The 22,355-nt window shown below is 45.5% G+C and overlaps 1 protein-coding gene across 1 annotated transcript in view; it reads left to right on the top strand.

Annotated features, from left to right (window-relative positions):
* The window catches only part of EXOC4 (exocyst complex component 4), a 304,003-nt gene that overhangs the window by 93,013 nt on the left and 188,635 nt on the right, over positions 1-22,355 (top strand). The window contains 4 exon segments of the mRNA XM_032687270.1: positions 3,590-3,619; positions 3,622-3,737; positions 7,953-7,962; positions 7,964-8,042. Coding sequence (XP_032543161.1) covers positions 3,590-3,619; positions 3,622-3,737; positions 7,953-7,962; positions 7,964-8,042 — 235 coding nt within the window.

The following is a 22,355-nucleotide window of genomic DNA, read 5'->3' as shown; positions in this document are numbered from 1 at the left end:
ATGGACAGGCCGCACGTGCCGACGTGACCTTTTGGAACCCGAGGGTTTAATTAAGCCTACGAACCCAGAGATACTGCTTTTCCAATAAAACCCTGGATATTAATTTTCCCTCCCAAAGAGCAGTCTTTGGGAGAAGGAGCTCTTTGTCCTGTTTCGTGGCCGGGTTGGTTGGTTTGACCAATGTAACACACCCGTGGACGGCAGGATCCGACCGCGGAGCCGAACTCCGGCCTCGCTGGAGGTGAAGGGGTGTTGCAAACTTTGCAGTCACTCATAAATCTTGCTGGAAGCCCCTGTGATTAATGCCTAACGAGGTTTTTGACTGATGGTTTAGCAATTCCTAATCAGGTGTTACGGGACCAAGTCAAGGAATTCCCTGACTTGGCTGGTTGAGGGAAGCTCCTTTCGCTTACACAGGCAAGAAGTGCCTGGTTTTTCTTTTCTTTTAAGTGTTGATTTGGGTTGGGTTTTTTTTGGATTATCTGGTTTTCCTTTCCTTTTAAATGCATTTCAAGTTCTGCCTTGCTGTGGTTTTTAATAAGACCACAACTTCCAACATTGGAATATGATCCTTATTAAAACCCTCTTCTCTGGATAACTTGGGCTGTCCAGACACAGGGAATAAATCAAGGGTGATGACACAGATTGAACACCAGGAATGGCTCAGCCCAGTGAGAGAAGGGGAAACTGCAGGCTGGTTTTTGCAGCTGGTTGCTGGCAGGGTTTGCACACTGGGCCACGTGTTGATGGTGCTGGAAAATTAGAAGGGTTTTAATCTTCGTGCTGCAGTTACGAGGCAAATGTGCTGAGTGTTGAATCCCAGAATGGTTTGGGGTGGAAGGGACCTTAAAGATCATCCAGTGCCACCCTCTGCATGGGCAGGGACACCTTCCATTAGCCCAGGTTGCTCCAAACCTCATCCAACCTGGCCTTGGACACTTCCAGGGATCCAGGGGCAACCTCACCCTCCCAACCAGGAATTCCTTCCAATATCCATCTCTCCCTGCCCTCTGGCACTGGGAAGCCATTCCCTGTGTCCTGTCCCTCCATTCCTTGTCCCAAGTCCCTCTCCAGCTCTCCTGGAGCCCCTTTAGGCCCTGGAAGGGGTTTCAAGGTCCCCCTGAAGCCTCCCTGCAAAGATCTCCTGTCCCCCTTGGCTGTGTCCCGTCACTGCTCAGCCACGTTTACACTTCATTCCTTTGCCCTGAAGGATTTGTGGAACTGTTGAGTTCAGGGCACTGGAGCAGGAAGAGCTTGGATCTGTCTGGCACAGTTTTTGCTGGTTTGGGTTTATAACTTAAAGCTCAACTGTCCCATCCCTGGAAGTGTCCAAGGCCAGGTTGGACGGGGCTTGGAGCAACCTGGGATGGTGGAAGGTGTCCCTGCCCATGCAGTGGGTTGGAATGGGATGTTCCTCCCAGCTCAAACCATTCTGTGATTCCACAAACTTTTGAGTTATCAAAACCAACAACTTTCACTGCTTTTCCAGCTTCTGACTTTTCCCCAGCCTTGAATCCAACCACCCTGCCCACTTGCCTGTTAAATAGATTAATAAAACAAAGGAACCATAAATTAACACCTTTCCCTTCTTTTCCCCCTAATCTGTGGCGTTTTTCAAACTGCTCTGAATGTCTTCCAGCAAACTCCTCTCCTGCTTCTCTATTTCACTTGTTCCCCAGCAGGGATAATTCTTCTATTCCCAGCTCAGACCTCTGTTGGCTTATTGTATCTTGGAGCCAAGCCCTGTATTACACACTTAATATTCCCTAGTCCTGGATATAAAGTGACACTGGAGTCGTGGAATCCATTATAAACAGGTTTCATCCATAATGGAAGAACAAATTGCTAAATGGTTTTTTTCTCTGTGTTTTTTAAACTTGATTAAGTTTGAGGGTTTAATTAGATTTTGTGGTGATTTTAGGGCTGGTAATTTCGAGTGGAGAAGATGAAATGCAAAATACAAACGGATTTGGTAAATTAGTGTCACAAATTAAGCACAGTGATTATTTTTTTTACCCATAGACACGAATTTTCAAAGCTCGTGCTCAGGTGAAGTTTTAATTGAGATGTTTTAGAGGCCAAATTTTTTATGTGTGAGTTTTTATTATAATTATTTTTTGTTCTGAGCTAATCCTGAATTGTTTCTAATTAGGGGCACGGTTCCATTTGCCTGGATATTTATTCCAATGTAATTTGTTTCAACTTAGCCAGCAACAGGAGTGATGAATTCCTTTCATTACATCCAAGTCTCTTTGATGGGCTCTGACTGGCTAATTATTCACAAGGAACACATTCCTAATGGCCTCAGAGTAGGCAGAATTTCCTGAAAATAAATAGTGGCTTTCAGAATACACGGCCAAAAGTCAGTTTTCGAGGGTTTCTTTTCATCTTCGGGCACGAGGGAATGAAAAGGGAAGAACTTGGAACCTGTTTCTGCTCCTGCACTTGTGGGTTTGCTTAAATAATATCAAATATCAGCCTGCAAAGTGTTTCATCCCACAAAGGGACCCCCCCAACCCCTCACTGGGTGACAGGAAAACCATTCCTGAACTGCTTTGGCAGAACTGGCAGCTGTGAGAATTCATGTTTTCAATGATAAAGGAAACATTTTGGTTTGGGAGCTGTCCAAGGGCAGTTTTTTGCAGTTTTCCGGGGATATTTTCCAACATATGTGACCCCAGCACTCTCATGGATGTTTTCTGTTTCTATATATCAATATCAAAATAGATGAGATATAATATATACATTATAAAAGATGGGTTGTAATGCACAGCTCACCATTGCAAACCTTAGTGTTTTTAAGAGCATATTTTGTGTTTTAACCAGTGTGGAAAGGGCAGCTAAAACCCACCCACCACCTCCCTGGGCCTGCCGTGGATGGAATCACTGTTTGGAAGAGTGGGGACTCCTTGCGGTTACTCAGGGCTCGGAACAGATGGAATTGTCAAGGATAAGAAAACTGTGGAGCAGGTTGCCCAGAGAAGCTGTGGCTTGCCTCTGGATCCCTGGAAGTGTCCAAGGCCAGGTTGGAGCAACCTGGGCTAGTTAGTGGAAGGTGTCCCTGCCCATGGCACTGTATGATCTTTAAGGTCCCTTCCAACCCATCCACGACATTAACTTTCCTTAAAAAACCTGCCTTCTCCCATGGAAAATAGGACAAGGGGGAATGGCTTTCAAAGTGACAGAGAATGTGTTTAGATGGGATATTGGGAAGGAATTTCTGGCTGGGAGGGTGGGGGGCCCTGGCACAGGTTGCCCAGAGAAACTGTGGCTGCCCCTGGATCCTTGGAAGTTGTCCAGGACAGGTTGTAGCAACCTGGGCTAGTGGAGGTGTCCCTGCCCATGGGAACTGGATGATTTTAAATTCCCTTCCATCCCTACCATTCCATGACTCTAAGTAATGAAAAACAAGCTTTTACTGAATCAGAGCCACGGGAGTCCCCAGGATCCTGTTTCTGGTTGTTTTCCAGCCGCGTTCTCTCAATCGGAATTTTTGAGGGTTTTGTCGAGTTTTCCCTAAAAAGTACCTAAAATTCCCAGGTGAATCATAAATTTAAATGCTATTTTTATCCCTGCCTGCTGTTGTCAGATGCTGCTGACAGAGTACCTGGACATGAAGAAACACCCGCAACGGCCTCGGAGCCCTCGGCCCAGCTGAGCTACGCCAGCTCCGGCCGGGAATTCGCCGCCTTCTTCGCCAAGAAGAAACCCCAGAGACCTAAAAACCCCCTGTTCAAGTAAGCTGAGGATGCTAAAGCCCTGCCTAGGCTGCCTTTGGTCCCTCAAGTGCTGCACAAGGCTGGCTGCTAATCTCAGTTTCACAGTGGGAGAGGTGTGGAAGTTCCGAGTTGGAGTTTTAATGCCTGGAGCTGAAGCCTGGCTAAGATCTGTCACGGATTCAGCGCTCAATTTGGAGAGTTTAGCTCTTCCCAGGGCTCATTTCAGGGGCTTGGAATCCCATTACAAAGCTGCTGCAAAGCCTGCAGTGATCCATTATGCCTCCCTTTGTCCAGGGGAAATTCAGGACCTGTTAAAGAGAGCGATAAAGGGGACTGGACAAAGGGAATTAAGATAACTGTGTAATTACTAGATAGGCTAGCAGTTAATCCTGTCACTAACTCCTTTAATTCAAAGTTCAGGGTGGAAAGAATTAAGTGGTTGGGAGGAGAGTGTAAGAGAGAGGATGAGAGAGGCTGGGTGGCCAAGGGAAGGATCTGGGGGAGGGAATTTGGGCAGGAATAAGGAGTGAGGAGGAGGAGGAGTTGGTGAGCAGAGGAGATTCACACTTAGATTCAGGGAGCTGTGCTGAATTTTCATCTCTTCTACTGCCCACATGTGCTGGTCATTCTCGTTGGCCATGTGAGGATTTGGGGAGCACCAAAAAGTGCTGGTTTTGCAGCAGGTGCCCTGAGGGGATGTGTTCTCATCATACCTGAGGCCCCAGTTTGAAATCCAAGTCTTCTTCACTGGTTTTGCCCCTCAAAGGATGGGTTCTCCTGTAACCTGTGATTAGAAGGATTCCAGAGGTGCCTCTACCCCTGTCAATCCCCCTCACCCTTTTTTTAAACACTCTTTTTTTAACACTTTTAACTTATTTGTCTCTGCCTCTCAGGTTGGTCCTTGTGGACTGTTAGAGCCATAAGATAAATGCTTAATAATGGATTGGTCCCTAATTCCATGAGAATTTTCATCTTATTGATTTTGATCTTGTTTAGTGCTTACTGAAGGATGCTTTTAGGGCTGTTTCAGGTTGAGAATTCCACTTCAAATGAACCCTGACTTGCAGATCACAGAATCCCAGAATCAGGTGGGTGGGAAGGGACCTCCGGGATTATCCAGTCCAACCCTTGATCCAACCCCACCGTGGTTCCCAGCCCATGGCACTGATGCCACATCCAGTCTGTCCTTAAACACCTCTAGGGATGGTGACTCCACTCCCTCCCTGGGCAGCCCATTCCAATGGCTGATCCCTCTCCATGGAAAACATTCCTTCCTGATGTCCATCCTGCCCCTGCCCTGGCCCAGCTTAAGGCCGTGCCCTCTTGTCCTGGCTGGAGAGCTTGAAAACTCTACAGAAGCTGGACCTGTCCAGCAAACAAGTTTATGAGGCTTGCAGGAACATGATCTGCTGGAGATGATCAACCTGGAGGATAACCAGGTACCACATTTCATATCCACCTCAGCTTCTTCTAAGAATGCAGAATATATTTATTTTTTTAAATTAAATTCCTTTGAGAGACCAAAAAAATCTCACAACACTGCAAGAAATGAATATTAGAATCATAGAATCATAGAAATCATAGAATCAGTCAGGTTGGAAAGGACCTCTGAGATCATCCAGTCCAACCCTTGATCCACGACCTCCATGGTTCCCAGCCCATGGCACTGATGCCACATCCAGTCTGTCCTTAAACACCTCCAGGGATGGAGAATCCACCCCTTCCCTGGGCAGGCCCATTCCAATGGCTGAGCACCCTCTCTACAAAGAAATTCTTTCTAATATCCACCTAAACCTCCCCTGGCACAACTTGAGACCGAGCCCTCTTGTCTTGCTGATGGTTGCCTGGGAAAAGAGACCAACCCCCCCCCGGCTCCCCCCTCCTGTCAGGGAGTTGCAGAGAGTGAGGAGGTCTCCCCTGAGCCTCCTCCTCTCCAGGCTGAGCTCCCCCAGCTCCCTCAGCCTCTCCTCCCAGCACTTGTGCTCCAGTCCCTTCCCCAGCCTCGCTGCTCTTCTCTGCCCTTGCTCCAGCCCCTCCAGGGCCTTGCTGAGCTCAGGGCCCAGAGCTGGACACAGGAAATGTTTAGTGGAGCAAAACCAGGCTGGCTCAGCCTCTCACTTGTGGTCTGCTCTTGGGTTTACATTTATTTGAGGAATAAAAACTCCCTGTTTCACTGCAGCAGGCTCAGGCTGTGCATTAGTTTGTCAGCAGGGAGGGAGGGAGGGTGTAGCTGTCTCAAGTGCAGGTGAATAACCTGTGGGAGCAGCACATCCCTCGCTGCTGGTCCTGTCACCGTCCCTGCAGTGACAAGCAGAGCTTCCTGGGCTCTCTTGTTTGGTTCCCTGTCAGCTGTCACCAGATCTGTGGAAATCTCCCTCGAAATGGAATTTCTCGGCCCGCTGAGGTTTGTACACGTTTGATGGAGCGTTATCCTTGTCTCCTCTCCCATCTCCAGTGCTTTCCCTGCCAGCCTCCCAGGCTCTTTTCCTTGCCTTCCATCAGCTCTGTCCAAATCAGAGCCTTCCACTTGTCATCAGAATATCTGCATTTAATTCCTGGCTTCAGGAGTCTCTCAGGGCAGGGCTCCACCTCCACCTCCACCATGTTTTACTCACAGGTGTTTGTGCCGTGTCCTGTGACAGCTGGGAGCTGATTTAATCAATATTAATTAATATTTAATTAATCTTAAAGAATCATACTATTTAACATATTATTCCTATAATAATATAATATAATAAAAATATATAGTATGTGTATTATATATATAGTATGATAAAAATATATACTATATTAATACTAGTTAATATTAAATAATATTTAATTAATATTAAACAATTCTGCCACTTGTGTCTTCTGTGGAAGAATGAGAACTCCTCAGTTGAATCCTGCTGTCTGGAAATCAGCAGCTGGTGTTTGGAAGAGACTCGGAATAGGGTTTTTTTCCTTATTTTTAAAATGAGTGTAATAAAAAAAAAATAAATCAGGATTTGTTTAGTTGTAACGTTGGCTTGGGGAAAAAAAAAAGCTTCAGATAAAGGGTGTTTTGGGAATTTGGATGTTTTGTACCATCATAAATGTGGCTTTTTTTCTCTTCCCAAAGGTAGCTTGATTTGCAAGGTGTAACTTGGGGTTGGGGCAGGAAAGGAGGGAATTGTAGACTTGCAAATTCTGTGTAATTCTGTGTAAAACTAACATTTTTTTGACATCTTTGTGGGAATATCTGCACGGGAAAGGAGGTACAAGGGTAGAGGATTTAAGTGGAAATAGGAACGTGGAGATTTAGGAAATGGCAGAAGAGGGGAAATAGGGGAGAAAAACTGGATGTCTGTGGGGAAAAAAAGGGGTGAGAGATGTGGTTTTGATGCCTGGAGAAGATCTCTGGGCCGTGGGGATAATGATACACTGAATATCTCACTGTGGCCAAGAGGGAGAACGTTGTAAATACAGAGACAAGAATTTACTGCTCATTTAATTAAAGTCTGAAGAGTTGTTGTATTTTGATAAATCATTATTGGTTCAGTTGCAGTAATCCTCACACGATCCAAATTAAAGCAGAAAAGCCTCATTATAGTCATAACCCCAACGCTGGGGAAGCTGTGAAATACTGTTTTCCCTTTTCTCTGGTGTGATGCTGCTGTTCCCAGTGTCCCACTGAGACTGATTCAATATTCCTTAACGCAGGATTGGGAAGGGGATACAGCAGATCATCACCACCTCGAGGTGTTTTTGTGCAGAAAGTTCCCTCCCAGTCCGGTGTCCACCAGGGCTGTTTGAAGGTGCCTCGTCCCTTGGGAGATGTTTTATCCCCACCATGTGCTCCCTTTCTCCCTGTTTCCCAGTGCCCACCAGGGGCTGGCATTCCCAGTGCCTGGAGCAGCAGCCCTTGGCCACGTGGAATATTCCCAGCTCAGGCAGGTCGGGCACAAGGCCCTTGGCCGTGGGACACTTGTGGTGTCCAGAACTGTCCTGGAATCGTTGAGGGGTCAGATCAGTGCCCAACCTGTGCCCTTTCACCATGAGTGCCAAAAATCCTGTTCATGATGCTCCAACAGTTGGGAAATATTTATCTGCCTCTCAGCTTGGTCCTCGTGGACCGTTAGAGCCGTGAGATAAATGCTTAATAATTGATCCGTCCCTAATTCCGCGGGAATTTTCATCTTATTGATCTTGTTTAGGGCTGACCAAAGGATGCTTTTGGGCTGGCTGGATTGATTTATTCCTGTTGAATTCCAGGTTTGAGTCCCTCCTCCCACGCCATCAGCATGAGTGCCTACCTGCGGGAGCAGAGGAGGGAGCTGTACAGCAGGAGCGGGGAACTGCAAGGTATGGAAAGGGAAAATGTGTTCATTGGATAATTGTCCTTTGCAGGAGCTGGAATATCCCATCCATGCCATGCCAGGTGTTGATCCCCCTCTGCTTTGCCACTAGTTTGAAGCTCTGTTTATTATTAAGTTGGGAAGCAACAGGGTTTCTCTTTGTTCCCTCTGTGTTTCCAGCTGGAGGTCAAGGTCTGAAAAGATACTTGTAAGACAGTGGGTGAAGTGGAAACCTCACCCTGAGCACTCGGTTTGGATTTTTGGAACCTCTTTGGATATTTACTGCCATTTATCTCCTCACATTACATACTGGGTGGGATACTCCCCCTGGATTGCTCTGGGAGCTGAGCTCAGCCAGCTCTTATTTGAAGTTGGAAGGACTAAAGTGACCAATTCTTTGTCTTGTGCACTTGAAGAGTGTTTCCAAAAGGTGAATTTGAGGACTTGGGCTGCTCTTGCTGGTTTATTTTCCCTGTGGAAAATGCTTTATATCCACAGGGAGGTGTCCTCCAGGCATGGCATCATTCCATGTGTTTTTCCTTTCACAAAAGGGTTGGGTTTGGCAGCAAAATCAAGGGGGATATCTTCGGGTTGCCATGATAACCTAGAGCAGGACTAAATTCTGGGTCATCTATTCCAGTTTCTTACTGGGGTAATCATAACAAGAAATAATTTATACTCTTAAAATATGATGGCAAAGGGTAGAACTTCTCCTCGAGCTCTTGCCCATGATAATTTCCAGTTGGCTTTTAATTGAGAGTGTTTTATAATTTACAAGAGATTGTTTGGGTGACTTCTTATTCCCTTTTATAACTTATCCAGAGTGACAAGTTAAACCCACCAGGGTGTGGAAAAAAAAGCCTGGAGGGACAGAGAGAGTGTTCTTGTGGCAGATTGTTTCACTTGGGTGATCTTGGCATCGATGATTAGGGATTAACATTCCGTGGTGAATATTCAGATGGTTCTGGGTGGACTGTGAAGGAGGAACCTGAGGTGCAGATGTGCTGGAGTTGACAGTTGCCCCACACCACGATGTGAAAACAGAGTGAAGTGGAGACACCTGCCATTTAAATTCTGCTCTCACCTCTTGCACACACCTGGGAGGTGTTGAACGTGCAGCTCTTCACCCCTGAGGTTCAGGTTCTCACCTTCAGAGCTGTCACGCGTGCCCGGGGTTAGCTGAGAGAAGTCCCCCAGCTCGGGGGGATGTTGTGAACTCTGAGTTTTTTGGGAGGGTTTTAAGTCATTCTCCACAGTTCTGAGCCCTCCAGAATTCCAGGTCTCTTTGAGATGTGTCCCGTCGTGTTCCGTCGTTCCCGTTCCGTCTCCACGCCCCGTTGTCCCTGTTGCCTTTAAAACACAGCAGAGAACAGAACTGACTCACCCCATGGCTGTGTCCTCCTCCAGGCTGAGGTTTTTTTTTGGGGATCTTTGGGGTTGTTGCTGTCAGACTGAACTGAGGGTTTGTTCATAAGCAGCTCCTGTCCTGGGTTTGGAATTCCTCACTCACGGGCACAGCCTGGATTTCGTGGAAGAGCAGCTCCTTATTGGCAGGACACAAACCCTGAGGCAACACTTGTGCTGAGCAGGAGGTTGGGAGCCTTTTCCAGAGGGGAGGATGCAGGAGAGCTGTGTAGGATTTGCAGGATTCCAGAGGCTGGGAAGAACAAAGCCTGTGGACAAAGGAAATAAAAGACAAAACACAGGAATTGGTGTGGATGGAGCCTGGATTCTGTTGCCCTTTCTGGCTGAGTTGGAAGAGCTTGGACGTGATGCAACAGGGGACAAAGAGTCAACAGGGACAATAGATGAGATGACTTGCTGAGGGTCTTTGCAGTTTAAACCACCAGAAAAGTTTCCCTTTGAACTTATGTTAAAAATGTAGCAACCTCTCTTTTCTATTATAAGCTGCTGTTCCCTTTTAGGGAGCTCATTAATCTTCTGAATCCCAGACCACAGCAAGATCTGCATTTGGATTTTTTTTTTTTCTTATTTTAACCTTTTTTTTTTTATTTTTTTTATCCCTTTTAAAGAGAAATACAATTTAATTGTTCAATCAGGTTGGTGGAAAGCAGGCACGTGACACTCTGCCTTCTGTGAACGCTGCACAGTTTCTCTGTTCCCAACAGCCTTATCCACGGGGATGATTCTTCAGTGGCAGCAGGGGGAGTGACTTTGTTAGGGAATCTTTTTTTTTCCTGGAAAAAAAAAAGACCTTCAAAGAAACATATGCAGGAAAAGAAAGGAGTTATAAAAGTTTGGCTCACGCTAACTTTTTTTGAAAGGAGAATTTATTTAAATAGCCTTAAAAGGTGTGAAGATCAGAGGGAAGCTTGTCATTAACCTCTTTGATTGGGCTGAAATAGTGCAGTGCACGAGGCTCACATTATCCCTCAGCAGGGGAAAGGGACCTGCTGCAAGTCATTTAGAGCTGGAATTCTTGTGTCTTCTTCCACTGAAACTGGAGGAGGAAGACTTAGACCATGTGTTTTCCCTTGAAGTGGACACACAAGTTCTTTGGTGGTTGTCATTAAAAAAAAAAAAATGGGAAAAGGGGCAAGTCCATCACTGAGATATCTCCTTCCAGGCAAACATCGTGTAGAGAGAGCTGGGAATGTTCCCCTGGAGAAGAGAAGGCTCCAGGGAGAGCTGAGAGCCCCTTGCAGGGCCTAAAGGGGCTCCAGGAGAGCTGGAGAGGGACTGGGGACAAGGCCTGGAGGGACAGGACACAGGGAATGGCTTCCCACTGCCAGAGGGCAGGGATAGATGGGATATGGGAAGGAGGCCCTGGCCCAGGTTGTCCAGAGAATCTGTGGCTGCCCCTGGATCCCTGGAAGTGTCCAAGGCCAGGTTGGACAGGGCTTGGAACAACCTGGGCTAGTGGAAGGTGCCCTTGCCCATGGCAGAGGGGGTTGGAATGAGGTGAGTTTAAAATCCCTTCCAATCCAAAAATCCAAACCATTCTCTGATTCCGTGAAAGGACTTAGTTTTCACATGATCCAAACCCTTCACCAGCACAGGTGGTGCCTTAACATCTGTATCCTGGAGGGTCTGCAGGTCTCTCTTTGCGGAGCTGGGGCAGGAGCTGGATTTGGGAGCTGCCAATTAATTAAAAATAAATAAATAAATGAAGGAATAAATGAAGGAATGAGTGAATAAATGAATGAAGGAATGAATAAATGAATGAAGAAATGAATAAATGCAGGCCAACAATAGGAGCAAGCAAGGTCAGCTCTGCCCGTGTCCCATCCCACACCTGGGCTGGTTCAGGATGGAATGTGGAGCAGCTGTTCCCATGGATATTTCCATGGGCTTCACACCTGCTCAGCACCTCTGTAAAGCTCAGGCTTGTTCCTTCTTTCCCCTTGGAAGCTCAGGGCACTCCAGCATTAATTCACTTCTCCGGGCTTCGCAGGGCAGGGATTTATTTGGATTGTTCTTTGAGATGTGATGCACCTTCCTGGGAGCAGGATTAGAGGCAGAATTCCAGAGTCACCACTCAGTTTTTTGTTAGATCCCACTGGTTTGAGTATTAATTCATCATGGTATTAATTTATAGACATATAAACAGTGTCTGCCCTGAGTGGCAGTGGAGCTGAGAGGATGTTCCATGTGGGTGTCCCATGTGGAATCACTGCTACGAGTGCTTTGTGCTGCTTTAAAGGATGGGGATTACTCTTGGGTTGTCAATTGTGCCTTTGGGTTTTTACTTTCATTTGGTTTTGGTTGTTGTTTTTTTTTAATGAGAAACTGTGTGTCCCTGATCCTGCTGCTTGGGCACCTTGCAGCTGAGTCTGTGCTCGTGCTGGCACTGGAAGGTGGCACTGGGCTTGTACAAGGAAAGCAGCAAAAAAAATCGAATTACTTCATAAAGGAAGTCTTTAATAGAACAAAGAATGAAATTCATGCCCCAGAGCTGTGTCCTCCCAGCTATTGGGAGGCACATTTTGTGTGCTGAGCTGAAACAGCAAAAATTCCAGAATTCTTTATGAAGTTATTTAAGCAGTTTCTGTCCAGAACATCCCAGGGATGCAGGACTCTCCTTCCTACTTCTAAAATAAAATTGGATAAGTTCCCCTTGCTTTAGTTTTCAGAAGATACTTGAGTTTCAGGTAGCATGGGGGGGTTGGAAACAAGATGATCTTTGAGGTCCCTTCCAACCAAACCATTCTGTGGATCTGTGGAGTTTCCAGTGTCTCAGAGATGACTTTAAATTCCCAGAACTTTTGAGCAGTTACATTTCTCTTGTTGGGAATAGCAGAGCACTACATGAACTTAATTCCTAAACTAAAAATGTAATGGAAGAGGCTCTTGTGGATTTTAAATATGCAGCACTCAAATATCTCAAAATTGACCAGGAATCCACAACCTGAAGTGTCCATGGCCAGGTTGGAGCAACCTGGGCTAGTGGAAGGTGTCCCTGCCCATGGCAGGGAGTTGGAACTGGATGATTTTTAAGGTCCCTTCCAACCCAAACCGTTCCATGATTCTGTGATTACCTCTGTGTAGAATATAGAACTTGTTTTTGTTCCCTGAATTCCTCTCAGTGTTGGGCATGTGTCTGTCTCCTGGGTTGCAGTGGATCTTGCTGGAAGTTTGGACCGTGGCTGAACAGCTCAGGTGTAACTTTTGGGACTCAGAATTACCTGATCTCTGCAAGTCTCAGTGCTCCAGCACTTCCCAGTGGATCAGTAGGAGAACTACAGTGTTAAAGATGTATCATGTCATGGAATTATAGAATCACAGCATGGTTTGGGTAGGACAGGACCTTAAAGATCATCCAAGTCCAACCCCTGCCCTGGGCAGGGACACCTTCCGCTGTCCCAGGTTGCTCAGCTCTGACAAAGGATGGCAAATCCAGCTGTGGCACAAAGCCCTGCTGTAATGACACAATAGATAATGGATCATTTTTTAACCTTGATTCTTAAAAGTACAAATCCTGTGGATTTTTTCACACCGGCCGGGGGATAAATGGAAAACCGTGAACACCCCATGGTACAAATTTAAATTTGGGGAGTGGGTTTTGTGTTACTCACCGGTCTGTTCATCTGTTCTCAGTCCAAGCCTGAATATTTCTTACCATAAGGTTTCAAGTAATTAAAGAAAAGCCAAAGAGAAACTCCGCTAATTAAGATTTCGACGCCGAGGAATCGCAGCGAGAGTCGCCGGATCTGATATGACAAGGGCACAATGTAAGGCCAGGTCTGGGGAAAATGCAGTTATTTGTAGGTGCCGTGTTCCATTTGGATTCACCAAAGGGCTGCCAGAGGGAGCCAGCTGAGCTCAGCAGTGACAGAAACGAATCCTGACATTTTGGATAATGAAAATTCGGGTTCAGCACCTTTCGGAGATGGGGATGATAATGTGTTGTCAGTCAGAGCTCTGTGAGGGGGGGGGGGGGGGGAGAGAGGCAATAGAATTCCTGTCTGCTTCGGAGAGACAACGTTGTGACAAGTGGACTGGTGTTGGTTAAAACCCTCTTTAAGGAAGGCTGGGGGGGGGATAAGCAGCTGAAGAACCGGCACGAGGGGAGGGGGGGAGCGGGTTTGATGTTCCGGAGGCTCCTGTCACGCAGAGCCGCTTTTGTCTCGCCGTGATGAGCAGGATCAGAGTTTGCTTTGAGCTCAGGGAAGGAGGAGGGGGAAGAGAGAGGAGGAAAAAGGCTTTTTTTTGTGTGGTGTGTGTGTGTGGTTTGCCTGCATTAATGCGATCAGCTCGTGGAGACCTTGTAAACCCACTTCTGATTTTCCTCAGGCGTGTGTCGTTCCAGCTGTAGCTGGATTAGCGGCGCGGCCTCTTTCAAGGCTGCCCAATCAAGGAGGGGTTATTAAAACCGGGGGAGCTTTATGACTGAGAATTAATTAGAGCAGCATTTTCATGCAAAACATCCAATTTTTTGATTAGCAATGGAGCAGGGCCGCAATTAACACTCTGGGAAGCTTAAATTTCCAGCGTTTTGATTCTCGGGAAATGAGATTATCAAACCGGGGTCAGGCACTTGACAGCAGAAGGGGATTAGGTGCAAGAAAATAATTTGTTTCTTGATTTTGCCTCGGAGATTGTTATAAAGCTGCCACAAATTCAGAGGGAGATACCTAAAAAAGGAGGCAGGAGGGTCCCTTTGCTTTGTCAGTGCCCTCCTTGCTGGGCAAGGAGCTTTTCTTGTCCCCATCATTGGGAAGAGCAGTCCTGCGTTTCATCTACAGCAAACAGGTTTTCGTTGCTGGGTGGGGTTAATCCAGCTTTCCCCCCATCCCCGTGCTTTGTTTTTGTTCTTTTAAGCAGCTTTTTTGATCCCTTTCTGGTGTCTGAGGGTGTGTGTTGCTGCTTATCAAAGGCTGACCTCGGCCAGCCGGCGGCTCCCGTGAAAAAGGGTCGGGGCATCTCTGTCGCTTCCAGAGAACATTGAAGGCTTTGGAGGGGTTTTATCTCCCACTTAATTCTTGTCACTTCTCAGGAGGTGTTGAAAGTCAATGCCTGGGCTGTGAAACTCTCTGCTTTGGTTTGTGGCAGGGACTTTGAGCCAGGTAAGGCAGGCGGGTAATTTTGAGGGCAGGTCGATATTTGCCGACTGCGGCGAGTTCAGAGGGTGCCAGAACGGTTTGGGTTGGGAGGGACCCCACAGATCAGCCAGTTCCACCCCCTGCCGTGGGCAGGGACACCTTCCACTAGTCCCGGTTGCTCCCCTGGCCTTGGACACTTCCAGAGATGAGGATTCCACAGCTTCTCTGGGCAACCTGTGCCAGTGTCACCACCCCGGGCTTGACTTCAAGCTCCTCTTTATCTTTGGTCCCACAAAACTGTTCTCACCTCAAAGCCCAAGGACCTCTAGGAAACTACTCCACACATGTCAGGTCCTTTTTTAACCTGAAACCAGAAACATCAGGCTGTTGTATCAGCAGAGGAGCTTCTCAAAAAAAGGCAGAAAAATCAAAGTTGGAATCAGTTATGAGTTCTGTCATCACCTTGGATTCTCCATCTTCACCACTCTCCTGCTACTGCCAAGCTTCTCTCCCCCTTTTCATATGAGAAGCACATTCCAATAAGTCTCATTTTATAAAATGCCCCACAAATACTTCAGGATTAATAATCTTGTGACCAGGACTGGGTGTGTTGAGTTGTTGCAGTTCTGGGCAGAGGAACTCCCAGGTTTTCTGGGACTCTCCCTGTCCCAGGCCTTGTTTGCAAAGCATCAGTGGTTTTCCAGGTACTGTATTACAGCTTCTTTCCAGCTTTGAGTTTGGGCTTGCTAAAGAATCGAGGGCTTTGTGGGGAATTTACAAAGACACTGTGGTAATATCTTGTATTATGCAGATTAAAACAGAACAGGGAGAAAATGTTTGTGCCTATAAACTGTAATACCCTGGTTTATATCAATTAGTGGAGTTTTTTTCCAGGCTTTTGAAGTACCGAGCACGAAATTCGTTGCTTTCTGTAAATTCAGTAGTAAAGGTTTATTTAAAATGGTTTATTAAAATTTTCCTGCTGTCAGGATCAGGATTCCCCAGTTTGGTGTGAGCAGGTTTCTGATGTTCCGCTCTTCCCTGAGGAATATCAGGGCTGCAACGTTGGAATGGGGCTGGAAGAACACTGGAAAAGCTCCACAGGTTACTAAGTGGGTGGCACTGGCATTGCCTCCTCTCAAATTTAAATCATCTGAAGCCAAAAACCTATTTTTGAGCTCTGGGCTTTCCTTAGGACGTTATTTGTGTGGGGCCATTTTTGTATCTCCTTAAGGAATATTTCTGTTGTTCCTGTGTTGGGTTGGTGTTTGTGGTGGGACATTCCCTTTATAGAAACCCCAGGTTTATATTCCTACTCTTATTTTCTGCTGTTATTAATAATTTACCACCACGTGAAGCGGGGTTTGCAGAGAGCTGAGACGGGCTGGAAAATGAGGAATAAGAATCTCCAGTGGGATCAACTGGGTCAGAATTTGACCTGGTGAAGGTTGGTCAGTTAATCCTGTTCTTTTGGGATCTGTAATGACCAGATGAGCCAAAATTGCAATAAAATATCCTTCAACAGGAAGGATCCTTCCTTTTGGAAGAGATTTATACTGTATATTTTTATATATTAAATATTTTCATATATATTAAATATATATTTCATATTTTTATATATATATTGTATTAATATGTATTTTTATATATATATTCAGTATATTTGGACTTGATGATCCTTGTGGGTCACTTCCAACTCAGGATATTAATGATTCCATGTACTTTCTATAGTGATTAAATGGTGTGATGGCTTTGTACATAGATATTATATATTTAAATATACATATATATTTGATGATGATGATATTTATATATATATATAATATAATATACATCTAAATATATACAAATATATATATTAAATATATATTAAATATATTAAATCAAATGTATTACATTATATATAAATTTTATATTAAAATATATTAAATATGTATATTTTATATATTTAGATATACATATTAAATATATTTATAAATATATTTTTAGATATCCATATTTAAATTTTTTTTAAATATTTTTCATCGGCCTGTTAGACAGTGTACAGTCCTAAGATGCTCATGGGTGCTTATATTTTTCTCTCGAATCTTGCTGACATTGGATTTTTCCATCAAATTCCTCTTTTCATCTTGAAGTTTGTCCAGACTCATCTCTCTTTTGCAGGTCAAATTCTTATTTACTTGCCTGTCATTTCTTTTTTTCCCCAGCCTGGGCGACAAGACCTTAAAGACGTTGCTGAAACATCCCTTTTCCTTCCCCTGTTGGATCCAAAAGCTGATCCTAATTAAACAGAACAGTCCAGCAGGGTTTGTCTGTGGGGGCTGAGGTGCCTTCCTGCCTCTCCTGCAGATTTTAGCACCTTTCAGGCTGAGCCAACTCCAGAAAACAATTCCACCAGGGAACAATTCCGTGTCCAGGGGGTGGCAAATTACGCCACATTCCCTCAGGCTGAGAGCGTGGAGGGAGCTGCTGTTGCTCCTGTCCCTGTTTGGTGGGTAAAGGAGTGTTTGATCTCTGGCCCTGTCATTCCAGGGCCTCTCATCTGTGTCTGAGATCCCTCAAAAAAGGAGGAATTCGTTGTTTTTCAAGGAGCATAACAAATGCACCCAGACAGCTGCATTAGCATTTGGGGGTTCCTCCCTTGGCTTTGACTGATGGAGATGTACTTTTTTTTTTTTCCTCCAGCCAGGAGGTTTGGTTTTTTGGTTTTTTTGGTTTTCTGGTTGGTTTTTTTTGTTGGTTTTTTTTTCCATCTTGATAATGTTGAAATGAAACTTCGCAGCGAAAGCTCAGCTTTCAAGGAGGGCTCAAAGCCATTCGGGCGAGCGTGAATTAACATTTCCCTTGTCTGGTAAAGGTCACCCTTTAATTGAGATTCACCACATTCAGTCCAAAGCCGGGTTCCAGAGACCTCTCTCCTAAAAGGAGGCACAAATTGGGCAGCATAATGTCATCAGAGGCGAGGTTGGGTGGCAATAAATCACTCAATCCAGAGCATAAAACAGATCCTTCAAAGGCTTTTGTGGCTTCGAGTTTGAATACAGTTGGAGGATCTGTAGATGCCTCGAGTTTTTCCTAATAAGGGAGAGCTGTCGGGAAGAAAGTCATTCTTTTTTTTTTTTTTTACCTAATTAAAGGATCAAAACGTCCCACATTCGATTTTAGGTTGGCTGTTAACTCATTTTATGTACTTAGGACTCGAAGGCGTCGCTCTCCTGTAAATCCATTTGTGTCTGATACATCAGATATTACTGCCAAAAATAAAAAAAAAAAAGAGCTAGGCAACAGCTTTCATATATCCATTATACTCTGCCTTTTCTAGGGATATAATTGTGCTGAGAAGGTGATTCTCCCCCTGCAGAATGGAGATGTGACTTAATCAATAAAGGGATGTGATTTAGGGTCCTGGAGATACAAGGCTGACGGTTTTCTCCAGGGCTCTGTGGGCCCGAGTGCGTAAATCGTTGCTGGAGTTTGGCTCAATAAATCATGTGCAGGGCTACAATATTTCTAGCAGGGACAGAAATATGGGTGTTTTCCAGGTGAGGAGAGTTTCCCGGAAAAAGAGTTTGCATCCATTAATAAGGTGAGGAGATGGATAGGGAAAGGGTATTTTTGTGGAGGCTGGAGATGGAGAAGGGGAAGGCAGGTGGAATCACAGGATGGTTTGAGTTGGAAGGGGCCTTAAAGATCATCCAGTTCCAAACTCTGCCACGGGCAGGGACACCTTCCACTAGCCCAGGTTGCTCCACGCCTTATCCAACCTGGCCTTGGACACTTCCAGGGATCCAGGGACAGCCACAGCTTCTCTGGGCAACCTGTGCCAGATTCTCCTCACAGGGAAGACTTTTTTTTTTTCCCCAGAGCTTTGAAACCTCCTCTCAATGGGCTTTTAAATCTCTTTTAAATCATTTCACTTCTTGTTGTTTGCTCTTATTCTTTTCACAGCAGCTCAAGGCCAGGATCCCCTGTAAGGACCTGGCCAGTGCCCCAGTTGCAGACAAACCTCGTTGCTTTTGGATCAGGGTGGAGAAGTCCTGCTCTCTGTCTTCCCTGTTGTGCCCATGTTCTTTCAGGTGACTCTAAGCAATGAGGTGTGGTGGCATTTCTGGAGTGCAGGAGAAGGAGCCTCCTTGTCTTAATTCTATTCTAAAGGTCCATCAGGTGAAGTCCTAGAGGTGCATGTTGATCCATCTTTAAAGGAACTCATTTGGGTGGTTATTCCAGCTGAACTGACCTGGAAAGTGTCAATTGGATGCATTAATGGGAAAATTTTGGAGGGACAACCTTGAAGGGAAAACTGAACCTTCCTCTAAAACTGTCCCTGAGTGTCTCTATTGTTGTTTCCAAGTCATCAAAAAACATGTCAAATAACAAAGGAATATGTCACCAAAAATAGGCATTTTGGGCAAAATGAGGGCCATTTCTTGCCTCAGTTCCCTGGAGCATTAGGAATTCTCAGGAGTCTTTTGGATACTTTCTCTCTCCAGTTCCTCCCCAGTCCCCTCCTGAAATTATGAGACCCATTTTGCCTGTGACAACTTTTCATCAAGGGGTTCAGAGTCTCAGCAAATGTCCATTACCAGCTGTTGGACTGGATCATCTCCAGAGGTCCCTTCCAACCCTGACAGCTCTGTGATTCCAGGATAATCTCACACAATCCTTGAGTTTTGCTCTCCAGCGCCGACCGGGACCGGATAATTGAAGGAGAGCTCATGGGAATCTTTCTTCCCAAGAATCCTTCATTTGGTTACAGCCCAAGCAAAGATTGGTGGCTCTTTACAGTTATTAATGTGCCACGTTTGTACCTAATTTCACAAAGCAGAGAGGGCAGGGAGGGTGTCCCAAATTCCATGTTCCAAGTGGCATTTGCAGTTCCTCACACTCATGGCGAACTAATGGATTGAAATTCATGCTCTGGGCATCCATTTCCCAAATTTTCCCCGCTTCCATGCCAGCCTTTTGAGCTGTGTCAGTTCACCACAAAGGCAGAGAAGTTGTTGAAACCAGATTTTTCCGTGTGTTTTTCTCACATAAAACTTGTGCAGCTGCTTGAAGGGGCTCATTCCAAGTTTGCTGGAGAGAGTAGAGCACCGGGCTGGTTCTTTTCCCTCTAAATGTTGGTGCAGCAACTGCTGCAGATCTCATAGGGTTTTCATGTTTAATTGTAACGACTTAATAATATATAGCAAAGAGCTGGCTGCTCAGTGGCTGGTTTTTTAGCATGATATCAAAAATCCTGTGGGCTTCCGAGTGCATCTGTGCTGCTCTTTGGGAATTTTATTGCGCCGATCACGGGTTGTGTTGACTTAATTACCATCGGGAATTACTGAATGAGATCCTCCCCAAGCCCTGCATTCACTGTGCCTCAATGGCATCCAGGATGTAGGGGGGAAAAACATGGGACAACTGGATCTTCCTTTGGTCTGCTTAATGACTGTGGAAATTATTTCCGCCGGCCGGTTCCGATGGAGCTCCTTGTGAACGGGGAGATGCGTTGGTATTATGTGGAAAAGCTGTAATTCCAGGTTCATGGAGGACTCAGGGCTTTTCCCTCAGCAGGGTGAGGTGCCAGTTTGGGTTAAGGAAGGGATGAGCTCGTGCCCAGGAGTGGGTCTTGTGGGAATAAGTGTTGGTGCCCTTTTTAGCTGCCGTGGGAATGTGAGGGTTTATCCGCCGTTGGCTAAAAGTTGTTTCAACCATAAGCAGGCAAAATTTAAAGTCTTTCAAGAGTTCAGGAGTCCTGGGAAATAGAAATAGAATCATTGACTTGTTTGGGACGGAAGAAACCTCTGAGATCATGGAGTCCAACCATCCTCTGGCTCTGCCAAGGCCACCACTTAATCCGGTGTCCCCGAGTGCCACATCCCAGGGCTTTGAAATCCTCCAGGGATGGGGACTCCACCTGCCCTGGGCAACCTCAGAACGTGGATAACAAGAATTTCTTGCAGCCTTTCCCTTTCTAATTAATTCCCTGGAAGAGAAGCACTGGGAACTCTATTAGTGGTAATAGTGGTGGGTGGGTGAGTGTGTAAAGAGATGATGTATTGCTACGTTTCCATGCAAATATCTGACACTTAATCCATGTCTTTTATCCCTAATTGAGGAGTTTGGTGGTGGTTTGGAATTTCAGCTATCTAGGAGGGGGGGAAAACCCTCAACAAAAGGCCCTTCCTTACTTGATGAGAAGCCAGATGTTTGTGCAGGGCTGTGATAAGGGAGCCCTATGGGGACCCAGGTGGGTTCTGCTCAAAAACACTCCTCAGGTCTGACTTTGAGTTTCAGTGGACCACTTTGGCATCATTCCATCAAGCACAGCAACTTATCTCTGCTCTTCCCTTGTCTCTGGAACATTCTCCCAGAGCCTGTTTGGAATGTAGAATAAAGCAGTAAAGAGAAAAGCCAGGGGTGGCGTGCGTTGAAAATATTTATCACTCATTTTCCCTGTGTCAGGAGCTCGTTCCATCGATACAAGTTTATATACTGATTTTATTGATTATTACTTGATTCTTCTTCACCCACAGTTTTCAACCAGTTCACACATTTGTGTCTGAACTGTCCAGCTCCAGCCCAAAAGACTTTTGTGGACTTTGGGCCACCTGTGCCACCCGTGCCCCTCAGATCCATTCGGTTCCCTGCAGGGGAGAGGGATTTGTGTCCCTAAAGGCTTTATTTTTAAAAGGGCATTTTTGTAACTGGAGGATCCAGTTTAGGAATTTAACACGCCTTTACCTTTGTGTGACAAAAAGATGCTTCTCCTGTTTCAGGTGCTACCGCTACAAAGGGAAAAAAGGGGAGGATAATTTGATTTTCTCCTGTTGAGTGGCTGCAGAGATGTGAAATACAGGGATACTTCTGCTTCAGGCAGGGAAAAACTACAGCATCTCTTGTCTGGGAGCCTGAAGAGCAATGCTCCATTCCCAGGGAAAAGATGCTGCCAAAAGGCAGATGAAGGAGTGGCAGAATTATGAATTGACTCCTTTGGAAAACCGATGTCTCTGCATAGAAAACTCGTGTTAAAAAATGATTTAAACAGTCTGAACATCTGTCAGGGAGTGAGTGATTCGGGGTCACTCAAAGCATCACCCTCAGGGGGTATCAGTCAGAAATGATTGAATATGAATTTATAAAATGTGAATTAACATTTGAGGTTGCTCTGTTGCTCGTGTGCACGAAACATCCAAAGGAAAATCGAGTTAGAGTCGACTTGGAATGATTTACACAGAGACCAAAGATGCCAAAGGACAAGGGGGGGGACCCTTCTTTGAGTCTCCAGGTTCAGAGGGGACCCCTTTGCTTCCTAAATTCCTGGTGGAGCTTAAATGTGACTTAAATGGGACTTAGGTGTGACCAAGGTCCAGCTGACTCCGACTTGGACACAGCTTGTATCTAAAGGAATTAATGACATGGATTTTCTTAGGAAATTCCTGAGTTGTCCACATTCTCCTCAGGCAGAAGGGGGTTAAAAGTTAATTTCAATATTCAAGTTAATTTGAATATTCTCCTGGTTTAAGAGTGGATTCCCATCCCAGTGCTATTCTTGCCACTCATTTAAGACTCTCCCTCTTCACCCAGTTTCCACCTTGCCGTTCCTTGGACCTAAATATCTGCTCCCTGGGCCTGGTTGCCACAGCAGCTCTTCCACCATGGAGTTATTTGCTTGTTATTTATCATGTAAGTCTGTTTTTTCCTCTCAGATATTCCCACTAAAAGCTGCTCTGCTTGAGGTCCCTCAAAGAGAAATCCTGTTCTCACGACGTGCTGCCTTTTTAAGGGTTGGCTTTGGGGATCTTAGAGGCCTTTTCCAGCCTTATAAT

The sequence above is a fragment of the Chiroxiphia lanceolata genome, chromosome 5, assembly GCF_009829145.1.
Source record: "Chiroxiphia lanceolata isolate bChiLan1 chromosome 5, bChiLan1.pri, whole genome shotgun sequence".
Taxonomy (NCBI): Eukaryota; Metazoa; Chordata; class Aves; order Passeriformes; family Pipridae; genus Chiroxiphia; species Chiroxiphia lanceolata.
The sequence above is the reverse complement of the archived record's forward strand: the minus strand, read 5'-3'. Positions and strand labels throughout refer to the sequence as shown.